The 21292-nt window shown below is 26.7% G+C and overlaps 1 protein-coding gene across 2 annotated transcripts; it reads left to right on the forward strand.

Moving 5' to 3' along the window:
- The first annotated feature begins 2356 nt into the window (after positions 1 to 2356).
- Positions 2357 to 20348, forward strand: LOC129976605 (28S rRNA (cytosine-C(5))-methyltransferase-like). 2 transcript variants are annotated; one of them, XM_056090248.1, is made up of 7 exons: positions 2357 to 2438; positions 4713 to 4872; positions 7912 to 8170; positions 12388 to 12514; positions 13490 to 13631; positions 14995 to 15110; positions 18629 to 20348. In XM_056090248.1, exons 2-7 carry the CDS (start codon positions 4714 to 4716, stop codon positions 20205 to 20207), a joined length of 2382 nt encoding a protein of 793 aa, XP_055946223.1. In that variant the 5' UTR covers positions 2357 to 2438; position 4713; the 3' UTR covers positions 20208 to 20348. The 2 variants fall into 2 exon arrangements, with proteins under 2 accessions (XP_055946223.1, XP_055946224.1); XM_056090249.1 differs by lacking the exon at positions 2357 to 2438 and adding an exon at positions 2764 to 2782.
- The last annotated feature ends 944 nt before the right edge of the window (positions 20349 to 21292 follow it).

The following is a 21292-nucleotide window of genomic DNA, read 5'->3' on the forward strand; positions in this document are numbered from 1 at the left end:
CAACTATTTTTTGAGCGTAGATAAAATTATTACATACAGGTTATCCCTGAATTCATGGGCCAAACTTTAAAGGTAAGTAAAATGCATATAAAGAAGCATTTTTTGTATAGCAACATGGGATCAGAAAAGAAAAGTGCAGGTTGAAAAACAAGAAATGCTATGAAATGGGAGAAAAAAAACTTTTAAATAAAGTTTTTAGAGCAGGCAATAAAAACGTTTAGTAACGTAGTATTAAAAAAAAAAAAAAAAATTGGGAAGAAAAATATTGAATAGTAGAAGATTATTTAGTTTGCGCTATCAAATCGTCAGCAAAACGATTTTATTGAATTTGAATGCCATTACGCTGGCTGCAAACAATTCTTTAATATTAGAGAATTAGATTTCAGTTAGAATCTCTGTTGTCAGAAACAATTCTTTGCTGTTATTTTTGCGTGATGGAACAATTTACCTTCTCTGAGAAAGCAGACATGCTTCTTATGTACGGGGTTGCGAATTGTAACCGGAGAAAAGTTTTAAGTTTGTACCATGAACGCTTCCCCAATAGAACAATGTCTGATCACAAAGTTTCTCCGCGTTTACACCACCAGCTTTGCAAGAGGGGTTCATTTCATGTGAAGAGACCAGATACGAGTCGCTAGAGACATGTCCGAGATCCAGAAATGGAAGAACGTATTTTGGTGAAGATAATTCAAGCACTGTTTGGAAAATTTAGCACGAGGAAAGACTGTTTCTATAGATCTCAAGCACTGAAGGCGGCTTATTATCTCGGCGCGTAGATTTATGTCGTTAGTTTTTACAGAAGAGTACATTAACTCCGAGTTCCTCTGCAAATGTACTTTTCACAGATGAAGTCACTTTTAATTTGCCCTATTTCCATGTGTGGGTTATCTCTAACCCATATGCTACATGGCCGCGTGCTTTACAGGTGTGGTTCTCTGTTAATGTGTGGACAAGCATTGTGAACGATTTCCTTATTGGCCCATACTTGCTCCTAAATCGACTTAACGGCAGAACATATCTAATCGTTCTGGAAGAGGCATTACCAGAATTACTTGACAGTTTTCCTGTTGCTGTTCGAAATATCATGCGATTTCAGCACGATGGGGCTCCATTCCATTCCTGCAATAATGTGCAGGAATGGAATTATTTCAATGTATTTATTTCAATGCAGCCACGATAGATTGGACGAGGTGTACCAGTCGCTTGGCAGCACGTTCACCAGATATATCAAGCATCGATTTTTTCTTATGGGGATACTTAAAGGCACTCGTCCATTGCAAAACTTTCAGTCGCCGCTGCAACAGCTCGTGAAACACATGGTATCTTCAAAAAAATACACCAAGCACTTATTAGGCGCTACCAGGCTTGTATCGATGATGGTGGTAAAACATTTGAGCAGTTATTATAATGTTATGTAAGTAAAGAGACTGTGGCGGATTGAATTGAGCGAGGATGGAACCTGGGACCTTGTGGTTCGCAGCTGAGTAACATGACCACGATACAAAAGCAATTGCTCGGGTAGCGTAGTTCTTAACTGGCTTATAAGCTTTCACGACTCTCTCTCCAGTGAGTCGGAGGTGAGACGAACGATATGGTTGTTGAGTGGTGATGTATTAGCTGTTGATTCTTATGCGCTTGTACCCATTTGTACATTTGAGGAGCGCCAAGCGTTATGGCGAGCGTGTGTGGGTGAGTGGTTGCTGATGCTGTTGCTGCGTCAAGTGAGTCTAACGACTTTGGTTGCTGCGGGTAGATGGCGCCACCACGATACAAAAGCAATTGCTCGGGTAGTGTAGTTGTTAACTGGCTTATAAGTTTCACCACAAGACTTTTCATTTCCTTAGCATTTCTTGTTTTTCCACTTACATTTCTCATTTCCGACCCCTTGTTGCTATACAAAAAATGCTTCTTTATATGTATTTTACTTACCTTTAAAGTTAGGACCATAAATTCAGGAACACCCTTTATATAATATATAATATCATAACTGTTTAGTTATAAATATTTTTCGTTTTTTTTCTTCATATGTCAACGTTTTGCAATGAATCAGTGATTTTTTTTTTTTGCAGGAATTATTGACTAAAATTTTATGCAGTAAATATTTTTGTAATAGAAATCCATTAAAACATCTTAAATTTCTTTTCTTATATTTTAAAATGCCGTTGTTTTGAAATTCATATCCGTTTAGAAAACGTTCTTCAAATGATATTTATGTGAGGAACTTATCCGGATTACTGTGACTGAGAACCAATTAGAAGTTCGGAGTCTATAAAGGAAAAGTTGATGTCCTACGCATGTTCCTCATAAATTGAAGGCCTTTTGCAGTGTTGCAAGAACAGATCCGCCCATGCGCAGAATCACCAGCTTTTCCTCCTATTATATATCGCTGTTTTAATATTGAAAATCAAAACAATCAGACGAGTTTTCAGCACGTGGAAGTAAGAAGCTTTAATTTTGTTTTGTTTTATTATAAGTATTTATTGATTATAGTATTTTAAAATTATTTATTTGAATGAGTATCTTTCTTTTTTTTTACAATTAAATTTGTGTCTGTGAAAAATATAATTAATTTGTTTCAAATTCCGTTTTTTTAGAATGGAGTTAAATTCGCTCTGTTTTAAATAATCTTCTGTTTGGTCCGTTGCGATGATTTTTATAATTTTATGCTATGCTGCAAAAATGATCTTTCTTTTCTTTATCATTTCTTTACTTCGATTGCAGAATTGTGTTTAACAATGAATTAAATATTTTAACAAAAACAGTCAAATCGTTAACTCAGGCTGTAAGTCTAATCTTTTTATGTTTTCATTTGCCATTTTTTTCTATATAGAGATTGAGTGTAATCCTACATTTCAGACGGATTTACTGTGAATCCTTTTTTTTTGGGGGGGGGGGAGGGCTTATTTTTAATATTATCTTTGATACACTATTCCAGAATTCATCATCTATGATAGTTCTGGGGAATTTAGATTAATAAATATTGTGTTATGCATATAAATCCAACTGAAATATTCTTTAAGAAGTATATCATTGCTATTTTTAAACCTTACATTGTGATACAAGAAACTGTATCTCTGTCAATATTTATGATGATTCAACTTACTAATTACCTTGTTTGATTTTACTTCTGTATTTATTATTAGTTCAATCATATAAATGTGAAAAATAAAATTTAATCAGTCAAATAAGGGGATAGAATTTTAATTCGCATTATCATTAAATAGCACTAAAATTTCTTTAATGTGACTTTTTAAACAATAATATTTTCCAGTTATGTTTTAGCCCATTCCCTTTTAAATCAGATGTGATTTTTTATTTTATTTAAATGGTATATTAAATGTATGTTTATTAGTTAAAAAGTTAAAGCTGTTAAAAGGTTATCCATATTATGTGTAAAACTTAAGTAAGGAACATGTTTGTTGATCATAGATTCTGTAAATGCTGCATACAAAATATTAATAAAGATTTAATAAGAATTTCATAGAATTCATATAAAAAGCTAAAAACCAATTTTCTGCATAGACTTTAGATGCTTTCTTAAAATTTGCTTACTTTTTGACCACTTTCTGAAATAAATAAGGAGATATTTTGTGCACTATGGAGCTTCACCATTGCTTAACCCTTTTAGTCATTGGTTTCCTTTTGAAACCACTATTTTAAAAGGTTTCATTTTTAATCTGATGGTAAAATTTTGATAATTAGTTAGAAAAAATTAATTTTTATAGTATTTGATGAAGAAAATAAATAGGTATACTTGTTCTAATTATTTCTTCTTTACATTCATATAACTTGTAATACTTTCTGGAAGAAGAAAGAAAAATAAATAAATAAGAAAAATAAATTATTTGTGCACTTGAAAAATTTATCCCTTATGATTTTCATTAATCATAAAAGTGGATTATACATGCATGTGATCATATCAATCATTTGGTGGGTTTGATTAAATATTTTTAATCATTGAGTGCTGCCACAAATAAGACCACACATAAATAATCTGTAATAAGTTTTATGTACTGTAAATACTTGTTCAGTATAAATTTATTAGATTAACTCTAAATTACATTGTAAGAACAATTCTAAATATATAAGAATAGTTTTGAAATGTAAGAACTTAGTTGTTTATAAGATTCTTCTTTTCTGCTGATTGTATATTGATAACAACATTTAAAAATAAATAAATCAGGAAACAAAATCCATCTTGAGAAAAACTGCATATTGCAGATACTTGCTCAATTAGCTTATTGCTGAAACATGATATATAATATAATCTAACTTCTATAATATTCTATTGAATTTTGAGGCACACTAAATATATTTATTGAGCATTTTTTTTCTTTCTGTATTTTTATTTAAAAACAGGTAAAATAACTTTTAAATTTGTTTATAGTAATTTTAAGAAGTGAAATTAGGAAAAAAAGGCACATTTTAAAGTACAAGCTTGTATATTTGGTAAAATTGAACCTTATTGATGCTTTATGAACAGTGTTCATGCTCAGGGGGAGTGTTCTTTTTTCTTTCTTTCTTTCTTTTTTTAAAAATCAAATCAAGCATGTGACACATAACACAACTTTATAATTTAACAAGTATTAAAATTACAAAATATGATTTCATTACTGAAAATTATAATCTTCTTTTTACAAGTATTATATATTTGATTATTTATTGCATTATATACTCACAAATATTATATATATGGTAATCTTTATTTACAGCATGGCTAAAGATTGGGAACAATTAGGACTTAGACCACATTTATCTAAAAATGAGCGAATACCCAGGAGTTACAAAGAAGTAGAAAAAGTTCTAAAAGATGTAAAAGCTTGTAAAGGAAGTCTAAAAACTGTATTAAATAATTCCAGATTACGTGGACCGGTAAGATTTTTATTTTATAGAAGTTATTTTTGTGATGTTACTTTATTTTGATTTCATGCAACATTGCAAAGTTATATTTGCCTTTTAAGTCTAAAATTATAATTTGATAATAACTGCTAATAAAAAGCTTCAATGATTTTGAGCATTTAGTTATTATAATTGGATGAAGACAATTAATTGATTGTTTGAAATATTCTAGAGGAGTGAGTTGTGAATGCTTAGTTTCATTTTTTTTGTAATAAAAGTATATGTACCAATATTTGGTACTTGCATATTAACTGCACGTCAGCAATTGATCACCAACAATGTTATGTTTATTTCAGCCAGTAATTAAATGCCCAAAAAATTAGCAAAGATGTTATTTTAGTTTATGGATATTGCTCACCAATGTTATATGGGAAGTTAAGTTCACTAATGATGTAGAGTTAAGCCAAAGGTTTACCAATAGCACAATACACCATTAATACACAAGTATATTTTTTCTGTTTTAAAGAAAATAATTCTTTTATTTACAGTTTTTGAAATCTTCTAATCTTTTTTAATCCTTCTGAGTGATGCTAAACTGGCCTTTTCTGTCTTCAGAAATGGGAGGGGGGGATTAATGCTTATAATCATATTTTCTTAAAATTCCATTTAAAAACTTTCTTACAATTTTAGAGATTTTATTAAATTTAAAAAAAATTGTTTATTAACTGTAAAAACTAATTTTTCAGACCTTAAAGCTGTTAGCTATTTACGAGTGAATTAACACTCTCAACTAATAATAAAAGATGAATGTAAGTGTATTTGTACTCTACAGGACAGACTGTTTGACCTAGGGCTACCAAACTTGATACATATATACAGAACGGTGAGAATGTGCATCTCAATGTCATTTTTTTGTTTAAATTTAAATTAAGTTTTCTTTCAGTTTTAGAAATTTGATTAATAGAAATATAAAATACTCATGCACTAGAGGTACTGCTTTTATATATAACTTTATGTGAACCTGAAAAATAATGAAACATAGTATTCTAATTGTTATTTTCAAAATAGTTTATAGTAATAATCTTACTTTAAGGAATTAATTTCTTCTCTGTTTAAAAATCCAGTTTCCAATATTCAAGTTTTCTAGATTAATTTTTTCACTCTTTCCTTAAATTAATTGTTAACATAAACGTATTAGTATTAAACTCCATCCAACTTTTACCACTTTTATTGACACATTTTTCTGATTATAATTCTAGAAAAACATAATTGGCTGTCGTAGTTGTATCTTGAAGATTTCTTTTATAGTTATTTCATGATCACTTAACTCTAAAACTTTTACACATTTTACTTTCTTTCTCTCTTCCTCCCCAATTTTTTTTTTTGGGGGGGGGGTCAAGTTGTTGAAATTAGTACTCATGGAATTATATACATAAAACAACAAAGAACAGTTTCATTGAGGTGAACATATGTATTATTTGTTATACTTCTTTGTTTATTGTATTTAATATCAGAATCCAGTCATTTTGCATTTTGTTTTGTTTTGTTAGTTTTTTTAATTAATTGTGAAATATTTTTAGTTTTAGTGACTCATGAAGAGGCCACACAAATTATTTTTTTTGTATTGTTAAATAGAAAAAAAAAAATGTGTGAGAAAGCTGCACATCAGTGATGCCTCGAGTATTTATAAAAGTGGCAACAAATTTTTTTATTGAAAGTAGATTTTAGTATTGATGCTTGTGATATTTGTGTATTAAACACATGTCATTGGTGATCATTATCAATAGACTGATATGATCTGATGATTAATGACAGATTGCATGGCATCTTTGGCAGGTTGTTCATTAATAAATAAGTACCATTTTTATTTTCAGACAGTTATGGGCTATATAGCTGCTATATTTAACTCATGCAGATGAAAACTCTTATTACATTGTGAAAATGCAAATAAATAATATTGAGAGAAAAGAATGACATTCAAATCCTTAGTCTTGTTATTACTATCTTATTAGTAATAATAATTATTAGTCTAAACAGTTTACTATTTTATCTATAACATTTTAATTTTTCTGTTAGTTAAATTTTAAGTAAATAGCTTATTTTAACATTAACTGAGTAAACTGTTTCAGAAGTTAGTAAAAATAATAATTATTAGAGGCTTTTTATTAGAAAAAAATGGATGTTGACAACAGAAATAATATATAGGATAAGTACTTTGAGCTGATATTGTGTTGATTGTTGCCATTGAATCTTACGGATGTGATGTGCTTTATTATCATGAATATACTAAGAAATATTTTGCATAAAATTTCAATGATCTAGATTTTCAATATTTTCATATTAGAAACATAACTATGCCATTTAAAAAACTAGGTTTTGAGTCACTTTTCTGTTCATTGGAAAAAAGAATGTTTTTCATTTTATTAAACTTAATTTTTGTCCAAAAATTCCATTAAATTAGAAGTTTGTTTGTAACTTGTGTATCATCCCATTAGAGTAGCAATGTGAAGGCAGGAATGAAAAATTGTTGCATAAGTTAACAAATTCTTACTCCCTGGTAAGGTATACCAAAAGTTTGTGTCTAATTATCTCCACTCTAATCATGTAACATGTTTCCTATGGGAGAGTTTGAGCCATGATTAGTGAATACACTCAATACACTCAGAGTTTTGATTGTTGCCACTAAATCTTCACTGTCAATTTTTGCTTATGCTGTCACTGCAGTGGTCATTCATATTGCTACAGTCATCAAGATAAGGTAGAAATAATTCCCATATCAGTAAATAATTTTCTGAAATAGAATTTTATTTTCACTTTTTACAAAGGATTTAAAACAAATTTTATTTTCCTGTATTAAAGAAATTATTTAGTATATTTTTGAAAATTGCAAAACATTAAAAATAAAAAAAATTAAATTTAAAATGAAAAAAAATTATGTAACATTATTTCAGTTTCAAAAAATAGATTAAAATAATATATTTGATTGATAATTGTATGTAAGTCCAGCTTTTAAGACTTAAATAAAAATTGGATAATTTATAAAACACTGTGCACTGTTTTATTTTTTCATAGGTATTCAAGAAAGTATATTCTTTAGCAGCTAATGTTCTCAAATATAGACACGTTTTAGACAGAATAATTCAAGAAACAGAGCTCTTGCAGAAAGAAAATTTTCTGAGAGAAGACCTTGCTGAAATATTAATATATGAATTAGTCTTTGGAAAAGGTTTACCTGGAGAAAGTCGTCCTGTAACTATAGTAAAACAATATGAAGATTCTATTCGTAAAGCTTATGAAGATACAAAGAAAGATGGCAACTTAAAAGTTGAAGGTAAGTTTGCCTGCATTCCCAAATTGTTTATTCTTTTGTATCCCTTCCATATATTTTATAAAATTTAAAAAATAAATTATCACTATTTAATTTTTATATTGTTTTTAATCATTTATATTGTAATGGAAATCATATATTAAAATTTATCAAAATAAGTTCTTTTTAAAACTTGGATATGAACAATAAATAAATAAAATTATTGTAATTTTTTTTTCTGCGCTATAAACGTTAATAAACTTTTTTAACTTGAGCCTAAACTTTTTTAACTTTAACCTTTTGTTTGAAGAAAATTTTAATGACTTGATTTGATTAGATAAGGTTGGTTATAGCCATATAGATGAAATAGATAAGCAATGAATCATTAGATAAAAATAATGGTAAAGGAAAATAGTTGAATTAATTTTATTGAAATATTTTCAATAAAGATGATTTTTCTAGCTGATACTATTTACAAATGCTCAAAAATATGAGGATCTTTCAGTCAAAGAAGGCATTGATAGAGTTTTCACAATTCTACAGTCTTTTCTATAATAGAATCCTAATTCAGATTCTTTAATCAACAGAATCCTAATTCAGATTTTTTAATCAACCCTTAGTTAATTTGGATGTTTTAAAAATGTCCTTTTATGACATTACAAAATATATGAATTACATATTTTGTCTTCCAATAAATAGAAATTGATTATGTATTTTTTTGTTATATACTTTGTATTTCTTTAAGATTCATGAATATTTTAAGAATCATTGGCTCTATCATAATGGTTAAGTGACATAAATGATCAGGGATATTGTGATCTGGATATATTCAAAATTCCATTTTTTTTAATGCAGGATTAATGCAGAATTTCCAGACCTGTGGATTGTATTATTTTTCTCAAATTTTATTTTAAAGCAAATATATCATTTAAAGATCAATGATAAGAATAATATTATGTTAGACGAATGATAAAATGTACTAGAATATTGATAATTTAAATGCTGTGTAAATTATGAAATATTTATTCTCACAAAACAAAAATACATTAAAAAGAGAAATTAGAAAGGAAGAGAGAGAGAGAGAGAGAGAGAGAGAAAATATATTAGAAAAGGAATATTTAGGATAGAAACTTTTTCAAAATATTTTTCAGAGAAATTTTATATCTATAGTAAATATACTAACGGCTGTTGAACTTTGGTATGACTTCTACAAAATTCATTGTGCACTATGACTCATTACCTTCCTATTAGCAGGTCTTCATCACTAACACTTATTATTGTCTGAGATAACATGTGAAGAGTAAGTGAAAATTCACTATGTATAATAAAATATTTTAATCATAATGACTATTTATAAATAGTTAAAACCGCTATTTATAGAATTAACCCTTCATCAAAAGTAAAAAAGTAAGCTTTAAAAATGGTATAGAAAAGTTTATGAAATGAAGCAATAAAGTATAAGTTAATTTTTAATTCTGTTTTAAAATTTACAGTGTGCTTTACTAATTAACTTGTTTGAGAATATATATTTGCACGTGTGTGTTATACAACATTTGTAGAAAGAATTATTTAAAAGTATATCATATTTTGTTTCTAATTTATCAATGGTTTATTTCTGAAATGGAATCTGATTCATCTCTGAACATTGCTGTGAAATATCTCTTTTCCATTAACTTCATAATAATTGAAATTCACTTTACACATAAACTCTCCATTAAGAAGATACCAAAATGTGTCTATTTCTTCTCCTAAATTTCTTTATTTGAAGCAGTTTTATTCTGCCAGTCTATTCATAATTATAGTTGATACCTGTTAATACAGGTTTATAATTAATTATAAATGCCTAAATAAAGGTACAGTTTCTTAATTACTTACTAAAACAGCAATTAATTATTAACCTGTAAAAATAAATATGGATAAGTAACGAAGGTATTTTTAGTTTTTATTTAATTATTTTTTGTTAAGTGAAATTTGTACATATGAAAGTCACTCAAAGTGTAAGGTGTATAATAAACACTTCTTATTATATTTTTAATTACTAGGTAAATATTTTAAGTTGATTGTTACTATAGCATATCCTGTACTTTCATAATTTTAAATATTACTAAGCCTTATGTTTTCCTTGTAAAATAATTAATTTGTTTTTTACTTTGAAATTACTTATAATGTGTATTATTTCAGACAAACAATTTGTAGTTTATTTAAAAAAAAAAAAAAATGAGCACAGTTGTCATTTTATTATGATAGCTATGTGTACTTAATGTTGTATTCTTTAGATTAAAAGCAAAAAAAATCTGTACTGAAATTAAATTATTTTCAGTAGTAATTTACTAATACTTTGAATTAAAAAAAAAAGATTGTGTTGTAGTTTTCTTGATTCTACCATTTTTTTTAATTTGAGAATCATTTTATAAATGAATATTTTGTATTGTTTGTTAGATTCAAACTGAATATATAATAAAATATTTTTTATTGTACTTATTCTATTAATTTTGGGCTTTTTTTTTTTAATTCTAAGAAGTGCTATTTAAAAAAAAGTATTTGAGTGATGAGATAAGATAAGATATTGTGAAGATATTGAAAGAAGATATTGTGAAAAGGAAACATTTTTTTAAACATTGCATGGAAACATTTAATTTTAGTAATTTTGTTGAATCCAGTTTGCCTTTTCCTTCTGCATATTTTTGTGCGGAATTATGTGCATAAGTGCAAATTAGCTTCTTTGGTTTTCAAATTTCAATCCTTGGTTGATTAAAAATAAATTATCATTTGAATATTGAATACTAAAAATGCATTTTTAGCATTTGGTGTTAATAAAGCATCTTTTTCTCTTGCTTATGTTTCTATACTTAATATAAAAAAGACATTTAATATCTTTTTATGAACTGTAATCAAAATAAAGTTTATAATGTGAAAAAACTATAAAATCTAGGTAAGAACCCAAAAGGTACAGTAAATTCAAAATTGATTATGCATGAATTGAAAATATCCATCATGTATGTGCAGTTAATTTTTATTAAAATATTAAATGTCAGATTATGTTTCACAGATGAATCACATAAGAAATTAAGTGAGCATTTCACACAGTTGATTATTAACTAAATTTTTGTTTAGCAAAATTTACTGTTTTTGTTTTCAATTATTAATTAGTCAATTACATTAATGCGATAACTTTTGGCTGTATATAAGTAGAACTTTAATTAATAAATTACTGAATTTTAACTTAGAACTTGTTTTTCTTCAAAAAAGTTTTAAAAAATGGTTGATTTGAAATTAAAAATTAATATGCAAATTCTATCACATATTAATATGCCAATAAAATCTTTTATTGGTTGTCAAACTTCTTGAGTATATTTTTGAAACAATTGATTAAATTTGATAAAATCTGCTTCTTATTTGTTTGTGAGATTGTAGTTGAATTAACCGAAGCATCATGCCTTTGGCTGATCAGCAATGATTCCATTGGAGAAACACCAAAACACTATTCTAAGACACTATTCTATACACTACTTTAATCAAAGCTTCGACCCCATCAGCATGATTAATTTTCACATTGTTCATCTTTGTTTCATCACCAATTTCAGGACCACTTGCTGCTAATATTTTTTTAAAAAGAAATTAAAAAAAACACCCTCATATTCTTTTTAAAATGTTTAAAAATGAAATTGTATTTTTATTTTTTTTCTTTAAATAACTTTTTAAATTATAAATGATTTTCCTACATTAGTTTTTGAAACCCTTAGATCAGTAAAAATAGGATTCAGTGCTAATTTTTTTTACTTTTTCAGAAAAATTCTTTGTCTCTTATTCTAAAAAAATTACAGCTCAATTTTCTGGTTCTAACTCAGTTAACAAAAACTTTGGTTTATGGATACTAGAATAATTAATGTTCTACTATAGTAAAATAAGAAAATTTGAGATTTAATTTAAATCTGATATGTGTTAAAAGTATTTTGCTGTCATTTATTAAATTTATCACTTAATTATCACTTAACAAGTAATTTTAGAAATTTATTATATTCTTTCTTTTTTGGACATAAATATGTCGTTATAGCATTATAAAAAATTTCTTGTCATCTGTTTTTTAATTCATATAGCAAGATTAGTTTAAAGTTGTTTACAATTCTTTACATGAATTTAAGTATACTTATATGCAAATACTATAATATATATATTCACTTTGAAACCTAAGACAATTTATCTTTTGTTTTTAATTCTTAAATAATTCCTTTCAAAAATAGGATTACAATCCTTGCCTAAGTATGTTCGTGTCAATACTCTCCTCACTACAGTGTCTGATGTTTTGAAAAACTTGAGGAAAGAAGGATATAAAGAAATTTATTATGGAGAAAACACATCAGAAAAAGAGTAAGGAATTTCCTAAAATTTATTCATTTCTACCAAAAATATATTTGTATTTTTTGAAGATATGTAATGCATTTAGTAAATAAAAAGGAATGCATATATAACAATTTATAATTATTGTATGTAACAATCTGATTATTTTGATATTCAAATGAGAACTTTTAAAACAAAATAAATTCAACATAAAAATATTATATAGCTTTGTAAGTATATTACAGTTTTTATAAAACTTCCATGTGATTGAACTCCAAGATATATGAAATAAAAAACAGTTAATAAATTGAACTTAGATATTAGAAATATTTCCTTTAATATATATTTATCTAAAACTCTAAAAGTATTTTCAGTTCTTTAAATTAAGATGTTTTATTCTCTATTTTGCCCTTTCACTCTTGACCTGGCCCAACTGGCCATACTAATTCTACATTGGTGTGTCAGTTTCTGTCTCATATAAGGAGTATAGGACATCATTGAGGATGTCTTTGCATCTGGAACAGAAACTGGCTCACCAGTATAGAATTTGCATGGCCGGTTGGGTAAGCTTAGAAGTGAAAAATTTAATCATGTGATGATTTTCTTAAAGTGTTAAGGAATATTGCAAATTGTAGTCTTCATTTTCTGTTATTTTTATACAATTCAATATGAAATAATGATCAGTAATTGTTGATTTTTGATTGTCAGTATAGCTTTACATTTTTGTCATATAGCTTTGTTTTTTATCATATAGCATTTTTATTAGCATATAGCATTTTATTAGCAATTAATTATTTATGAGTAAGTGTTGATAAATGCATTATTTCCACAACACCAATCTTTATGAAGTTGAATCAAAAATATAATAATTGGAATTTTTTGCCTTAATATAATCTTATATTACAATTCAGTTTTTTTTTTTTTTTTCTGCGTAAATGAAGTTCAATTCTAAATTATTGCATTTGTCTGTTTTTATGTTCTCTGATTTTTTTCTATCTCTTTTAGTTATTTAGATTTAGTCAGGAATTTGGAAACTGGCAATTTCCTAATTGATTACCATTTTAAGGATCTTCTTGTGTTTGCAAGCTCTGAGAATTTAACTACATGGTCTCTTTATCAGAAACGTCATGTGTACATACATGACAAGGTTGGTTTTATTATATTAATTTTATGTCTTATTCCTTTGAAAACTTAAATACATTTCCATATTATCTGTGTTTATTCATATAGAGACAATATCAAGTAATTTAGTTTAATAGTAATGAATTTTGAAGTTTACTATTATAATAAAAAATTAAAGAGAAAAATTTCTGTAGCTAAAATATTTGCAAAATAGATATGGTTTTGATAAATATCTATTCTGTCATTTTCTACTTCCAATAATTTTTATGATTATTTTAACATATAATTACTTTACATTTTAAAATTAAACTGATTAATTATTGTGTAACTATTTTATACTACTTATGAACATTTTGCAGATTAAAATTTTAACCTGTAAAACTGATTTTTGTTGATTGAAGCTTAGTCTTTAATTACTTTTTCTTTAATTATAAACTACTTTATAAAATACATTATGCACGTAGCATGAGAAATTCCAAGAATATTGTACTTGCCAGCATTTTAAGAATTAAATACACCCAAATTCAAATCCTCGTTGAAAAGGGTTTGATGAAACTCAAACTAACATTTTAATAGCTTTAAATAAGTTTAAAAATCAAAATTGGTATATAATTTTTTTTTAGTAGTTTTATTTATGATTTTTACATAAACAGAATGAAAGAATAAAAATTATTTGTTGTAATAAGGATTGCATCTAACTTCCTAAATTATGCTGTTTATAAAATTTTTAATTTTATGTGTGGGTACAGCTTTAGTTTTCAATCATAATTTTTAAAAAATATTTTCCATTGCTCATGTCTTACGTTTAACTAATCATTAGCAGAGTTTCTTTAGTTTATATGATTCATTACATTTATAATTAATTCAACTACTGTAAAAAATATTATTTCTTTTGTATAAGGAAATTTATCTCAAAAACTTAAGAAGGAATGAAGCATGTTTCTATACAATAGAAAACAATTATCCAGATAATTGGATAAGAAATGAAAAAATTATTTCTTAGAAAGAAGATCATATAAACAGCAAATATTGGCAACTATCTATGATCCTTAATATATCTCCATAAGCACATTTTAACATATTAATATAATATAGATAAAAGCATTTTTTACATTTTGTATATTTATAATTTGTATATCATTACTTAAAGTCATCAACTCTGTTGTTTTAATGTTTTAGCTTTTACACTAGAAGATTTGTTAGTGGCTTTTTTTTCTCCTCCTCCAAAACAATGTAGATAGCTGGATTCCTAGATTCATAACTGAATTTTATTGCATCATATTGCTTACTTTATTTATGAAACTGAATTATATCATAGAATTAAAATCTTTTATCAAAATAACAGAATTGATTGCTTTAAAATAAACTTATGTTACTTTTTGTTTTAGTCAAGTTATATACCAGTTTTTGCTCTTGATCCTAAACCAGGAAATGTGGTAATAGATGCTTGTGCTGCACCAGGAATGAAAACCATACATATAGCTGCTGCTATGGAGAATAATGGGTATGTCATTCAAACACACTTATAAAAAATGAATCTGTGCAGTTATAATACTAATCGTAATGTATATATAAAGAATAATTCAACTTTCTTTTATTGGTTGGATAAATTTTGAGAAATATTTCCCTTCCTGATGTGAGAAACATAATATAGTACTTCCATTCCTTCTTTTCAGATTTTAAACTTTCTTAACAGTTTCATATTTGATTATGTCATTTTTTGATTTCTTTTTTTCTGTACACATTTTCAGTTGTATTTTAAATTTTATAAAACAAACTAAAATATTTTGTGTTGTTTAGGAAAGTAAAATATTTATATGTCTAATATATTTAATATCAAAACTACTGTTATATAAAATATTATAATACACAGAATCCTTTTTCTATCTGAATTTTTTTTTTTCAAAGTAAGATGAGAATATCAATTGAACCAAATGATTTTTTAAAACCAATACCTAATTTCCTCCAGAAGTTATTAATATTTGTTATAAAAAATACTTCTAATTTTGTTCACAAATACCTAACTGTAAGAAAGGTTTTAATGATTCAAGACAGTTAATTAAATAATTAATTTTCTTTAATTAATAACATGAAAATAAGGTAAATCAATAATTAGTGTTATTCTAGAATTCTACTAATCTACAACAATTCTTATATGTTCTTGTACTTCAGTAATAAAAAAAAAATATTATATATTGTGCATAAAATTAATTTCCAAAAACTTCAGAAAATAAGAGAAATTGCATAGATATAAAATTTATATTACTGAAAAGCTAATTTTTTTAACTTTCATATGTTACGAGAATAGTTTTTGTGAGAAATACTTTCAGAAGATATTGCAAAAGGATACCAAAATCCTTGTTTAATTTTTAATTAATTGAAATTTTAAGATGAGAGGAAATTTTAATAACACTTAATTTTTTTTTAAATCCATAATAGTCAATGTCCACAATAGTCAATAGTCAATCCATAATATCTTTACAGTGACTGCTATAGATGACAGATATTTAATACAAACTTTGAAAATGAACCCAGACATGTCTATAAGATTAAACACTGAATATTTCAAGTTTTTATATTTTATTACACTTATATAGTCAGGCCCCAATTTAACGAATTCATTAGAACTGAAAATGTTATTTGTTAAATTGGGGGCTCTTCGTAATATTGGGATTAAAAGAAAAAGTAATATATCTTACAGAATATCCCTGATAAGCAACTATGCAAAAATATCTATAGTTTTTATTCAACTGCTAAAAATGCAGCAAATAATCATGCATTTTTTTATTTGAAATTTAAATGCATGTATTTGATGTGTGACAATATCCTTAATTCCTGACTCAAACAAAAATTAATTTTTTTCCACTTTCTGGAAAGATGAAGATATTACATCCTGCTGCTTTAAGTATGCTTTCCCAATTTCCAAACCATGTAAAATAAGAGAAAAATTAACAATTTTAATGGGAGTTCCATTATCGATTTCTGCAGTAGAATTGCTATTCATTGGTTCCGATAAATTAAAAATTTTGTCTGCCCAGTTCATCATTGCATATGTTTTTGTCTATCTCAGGAGTATCCCAGTTCATCATTGCATATATTATTGTCTATCTCAGGAGTATCCCAATTCATCATTGCATATGTTATTGTCTATCTCAGGAGTATCCCAATTCATCTATATTGTTAAAGTCTATCTCAGGAGTGACTTCTTCTGGAGGGTCAAATGGAAAAATAACTTCTTTTAACATTTTCATCATCTTCCACTTGTGGATTTGGAAATCTCATTTTTCAAAAGCATTTTTCAATTGTAATTTTAGAAATTTCATCTCGAGTGTTTTACAAAATATAGATCATCCAAAACATTGACTTTGCATCTTTCCTCTGCATTTGCATCCAGTGATGCTATAATTTTTCTAACAAGCAGCTTCTTGTAGTTAACTTTTACAGAATGAATGATGTCAAGGTCAAATAACTACAACATATTTGTAAAGTTTGTAGACAAAAATATGACTGTGACATTTTTTAAATTGTAAATTAAAGGATATGCAGGACATTGATCAATAAGCAGAAGAATTTTTCTTTTTTGTATTTTCATAGACTTACCTGAAGATATCAAAAAGTCTGTGGATAGGAAAGAAGTCATCCAGGAATTTTTATTTTCTGCATATTTTGTTGGGAAAGTTTTTTCATTTTTAAATATTGCAGCTTTACTCTCCTTTCTATCACAAATGTTTTCAATCTATCACAAATTCTATCAGTATTTATAATGAACAAAACTGTAATTCTCATTTTGCTTTTTTCCCCCCTTCTCAAAAACATTTTTCACTCATTCATTTCATTTTTCAGCAAAACGTTTAGTCGGCTTTTAACTCATAAAACAGTCCTATTTCATCTGCATTGGAAAATGCTAGATAGTCCATCAGGTTGAGCCACTTTTCTTTCCAATATTTTTCTATATTTTCATTTACATCCACCATTTCTCTGCTTACTGTCCTTTTGACTATACGATATATTTTTCTTTTTAATAACAATTTATCCAATTATAGATACAGAAAAATCTTTCACTTTTTGCCTTTCAGTATATTAAAAAGCTTTTTCTTTGATCAGTCTACTAATGGCTATTTTCTTGGCACAAAATATGTTGAACTATTCCGCTAGATTAGATTAAAGGACAAAAAGAAAAGAGGCATTTGTTAACTTTCTTTTTTTTTTTTTGATGATCTTTTATCACATTCTAAGATTCATATTCAATTTCCACTAATTGTTTAACAATTATAGCTAATGTCAACATGGAAATTTTTAAGCACTCTGCTAAAACATTTTGTTGTCCAACATTCATGTCAAATTCAAGAAAAATGTTATGCTTTTCTCTCAACAAAAAACATTTTCATTTCCAACAATCTGTCATACTTCACAATGTTTCAAAAATCGAATGTTCTGCAAAACCGAGCATCTGATATACCTCACCTTGCTGCGTTGCGGAGTAAGGGACAATGAGAAAGGAAATTCTTATCCTACCCACATGAGATATTCATCTGCAAGAATTTATTTATGCATTACTCATCTGTTCTGAACAAGATTTTGTCAGTTGGAAAGAATCCAATATTATTCTAACCAAAACTAATAAAAAAATTTCAGCTTTTGCAATATCACATTAAATCTGAGCTTATTATTTATTAAATTTGGGTTTTGCCTTCATTATAATTGAAGAACAAAATTCATTAAATTATAAAATTCGATTAATAGGGATTCATTGAATTGAGGTCTGACTATATTTGAAATTGAATTATTTTATCTATATTGGAAATTTAATTATTTGATATATTGTATAGAATAATAGAACTTTTTATAAATTCCTGTTAGATTATTACAATTCTCTAATAAGTAATTTGTTTATTAAAGTGACAGATCTAAATGATATTCTGTATGCTGTGATTTTCCTGAATTACTTCATTTTATATCATTTTTTTTTTTCTTATCAACATTGAATGTTACTAAATTTAAAATTAAAACTTTTTATTACAGAAAGATCTATGCATATGAAAAAAATCAGCATCGGTTTCATATTTTAAAAGACATGTTGAGTCATACTAATATTGAAATCTGTGAAACTGAATGCGAGGACTTTTATTTGGTAAATACAAATGATCCAAAGTTTTATAACCTTGATTGCATACTAGTAGATCCATCGTGTTCTGGATCTGGTATGGTTAATCGCATGGACACTGTGACAGATACTGAAGATTCTAAAAATAAATTTCGTTTACAGAAGTTGGCTGGATTTCAGATTTTGCTGTTGAAACATGCCTTAACTTTTCCATCTGTCAAAAGGGTTGTATATTCTACTTGTTCTATTTCTGAAGAAGAGAATGAATATGTTGTTCACGAAGTCTTAAATCAATTCTGCCGTATTTTTAAACTAGTTAGTGTGATGCCTAATTGGCCAATTAGAGGATCTGACAATTATGAATTTGGAAGATTATGTTTGAGAGCTTATCCTGAAGAAACCTTAACTAATGGTTTCTTTGTAGCCATGTTTGAAAGATTAGATTATGATGAGCAGTTAAATATGTCCAGACCTATCTCAGATAAGTCCTCTAAAAGAAAGAGAAAAAGGAAAGAAAATTTGGATGAAAGAGATAATAATAGTAACAATATGGAACATATTGTTTCCGAAGAGCAAGACCATCAACAGTTTTTTGAAGAGCAAAACAATCCACCTCACAATATGTCCAAAAAGAAGAAAAAGGAATATTCTTTTGAACATTCTTTAAACCAAAATTGTGATGAAACTAAAGATGAATGTGTTCAGTTGGAAAATGCTAAAGTGAAAAACAAAAGGCATGCAGATGAAACTGATGATAAATTGGAATCAACACTTAGTTTTTCAGAAAATGATCCAAATATTTCTTCTGTGAGTAGTAAAAATAAGAAAGAAAAAAATTCCAAGAAAAGAGAAACTTTGCAAACAGAAGATGGTGAAAATAGTGAAAACAATGCCACTGAATATAAGAATACTGATTTTTCAAATTCTGACTTAGTCAGCTGCTTTTCTAATCAAAAAAAGAAGAAGAAAAAGAAACATAAAAAAGAAGTATTTAGCTGTGATGAAGAAGAATATGATAAAAGGAAAGATAGTACAGAACAAGTTATCTTTGAAAATGAATTAGATTTAAGGGAATCAGAAATAAAAACAAAAAAGCATAAACACAAGAAGAAGCATTCCAAAGAAAAAGTTGAAGCGCATGATGAATGTATAGCAAAAAATAGTTATCCAGAGTATGAAATGACTTCTGAGTTAGAAGATATAACATCTAAAAAGAAACATAAGAAGAAGCATAGTAAAAAAGAAACAGTTGAGTTAAGCCATGAAATATCTGAAATTTCAGTAAATGTTCCGAAAAATTCATGTTGTCGTGATGAAGATACATTGGTTTCCATTAGTATTCATCACAAAAAGATGAAACATAGCATTTTTGAACACACACAGGATATGGAATTGAGTAATGAAAAGCTTAATAAAACAGAACAGGATGTTGAAGAAATCTCTTTTAAAAAGAAGCATAAAAAGAAATGTAAGGATAAAAGAACTAAAGAAGAATAAAACATTTTTCATTCCAAAATATTTTTGAATGAATGAATCCTTTAAGATATTACATATTCCACTATTTTAGTGTGTCTTTAATCTAGCTGTTAATATGTAAATTGTTCTACTTTTTTTGGACCATGTGAATAAATAAAGTAATTGCCACTTGATATAATTTATTTCAAGTAACTAGTTAAAATAAGCAATATTTCCAAACTTTAAATTTAAGGATTACAGATTTTTAAAAAATACTTATTTAATTCCTTTATCTGTAATAAATTGCAAAATCATAATTTTCTTAAAATTGTTGGAAATTTTTTTTTTAAAAAAAAGTATAGTTGATGTTCCATAAAATAAAGAACATCCAACTTTGTAAGTTGTTGAAATTTATTTTCGGCTGTTAACATAAAAATTTTTCAATATTCAATTTTTACATAACTTTTTAATAAGGAAACATAAAAATGAATAATCATAAAAATAACCATAGAAAAAAAAAAGGTGTAGTATAGTAGTGTAGAAGAAACTAATAATCACAAAATTGGGTACCACATGAAGAAGCTGCATCACTTTTACACTGTTATTTTGGCAGGAGTGGGAAAAGGGGGGGGGGGGACTTTTCTTTTGTGTGTGTATGTGTATGTGGGGAATTTCATGATTTCATTATTTTCAGAATTCAATTTTATCATTCACAAGAATAAATTACTTTTATTTTATAATTTTACAATATTTTTAAAGAAGAACTTTCAGTATAAATATAGTTGATTGTTCATTTAATCGTATATATTATTTCTTGGCATTTATGCTTGTCATGATTCTATATGCAAGAAATCAAATTTTTTTTTTGTTCCAAGCTTGTGTCTCGTCTGAAAAAATCAGCTCTATGTCACAGTTAGAAAATACAGGATTTATACATATATCTCCTTAAAATCAATTAAATAGTTATTAAATTAATAAATTATTTTCATGAGATCACATTATCTTTTATTGGAGCAAACAATAAAGCTAAAAAAATCATTTTAGGTATAATAAAGAATATGCCACCTATATATTTGATATCTATATATGTATATACCTATAAAATTGAAAAAAGAAATTAAGTTTAC

The sequence above is a fragment of the Argiope bruennichi genome, chromosome 7 (genome assembly GCF_947563725.1).
Source record: "Argiope bruennichi chromosome 7, qqArgBrue1.1, whole genome shotgun sequence".
Taxonomy (NCBI): domain Eukaryota; kingdom Metazoa; phylum Arthropoda; class Arachnida; order Araneae; family Araneidae; genus Argiope; species Argiope bruennichi.

Bases quoted from the DNA above. Each gene is read 5' to 3' on its own strand.
- LOC129976605 (XM_056090248.1), top strand. From the start codon at position 4,714: ATGGCTAAAGATTGGGAACAATTAGGACTTAGACCACATTTATCTAAA. The intron at 4,873-7,911 runs GTAAGATTTTTA...ATTTTTTCATAG, and splicing joins ATTCCAGATTACGTGGACCG to GTATTCAAGAAAGTATATTC. The intron at 12,515-13,489 runs GTAAGGAATTTC...TATCTCTTTTAG, and splicing joins GAAAACACATCAGAAAAAGA to TTATTTAGATTTAGTCAGGA.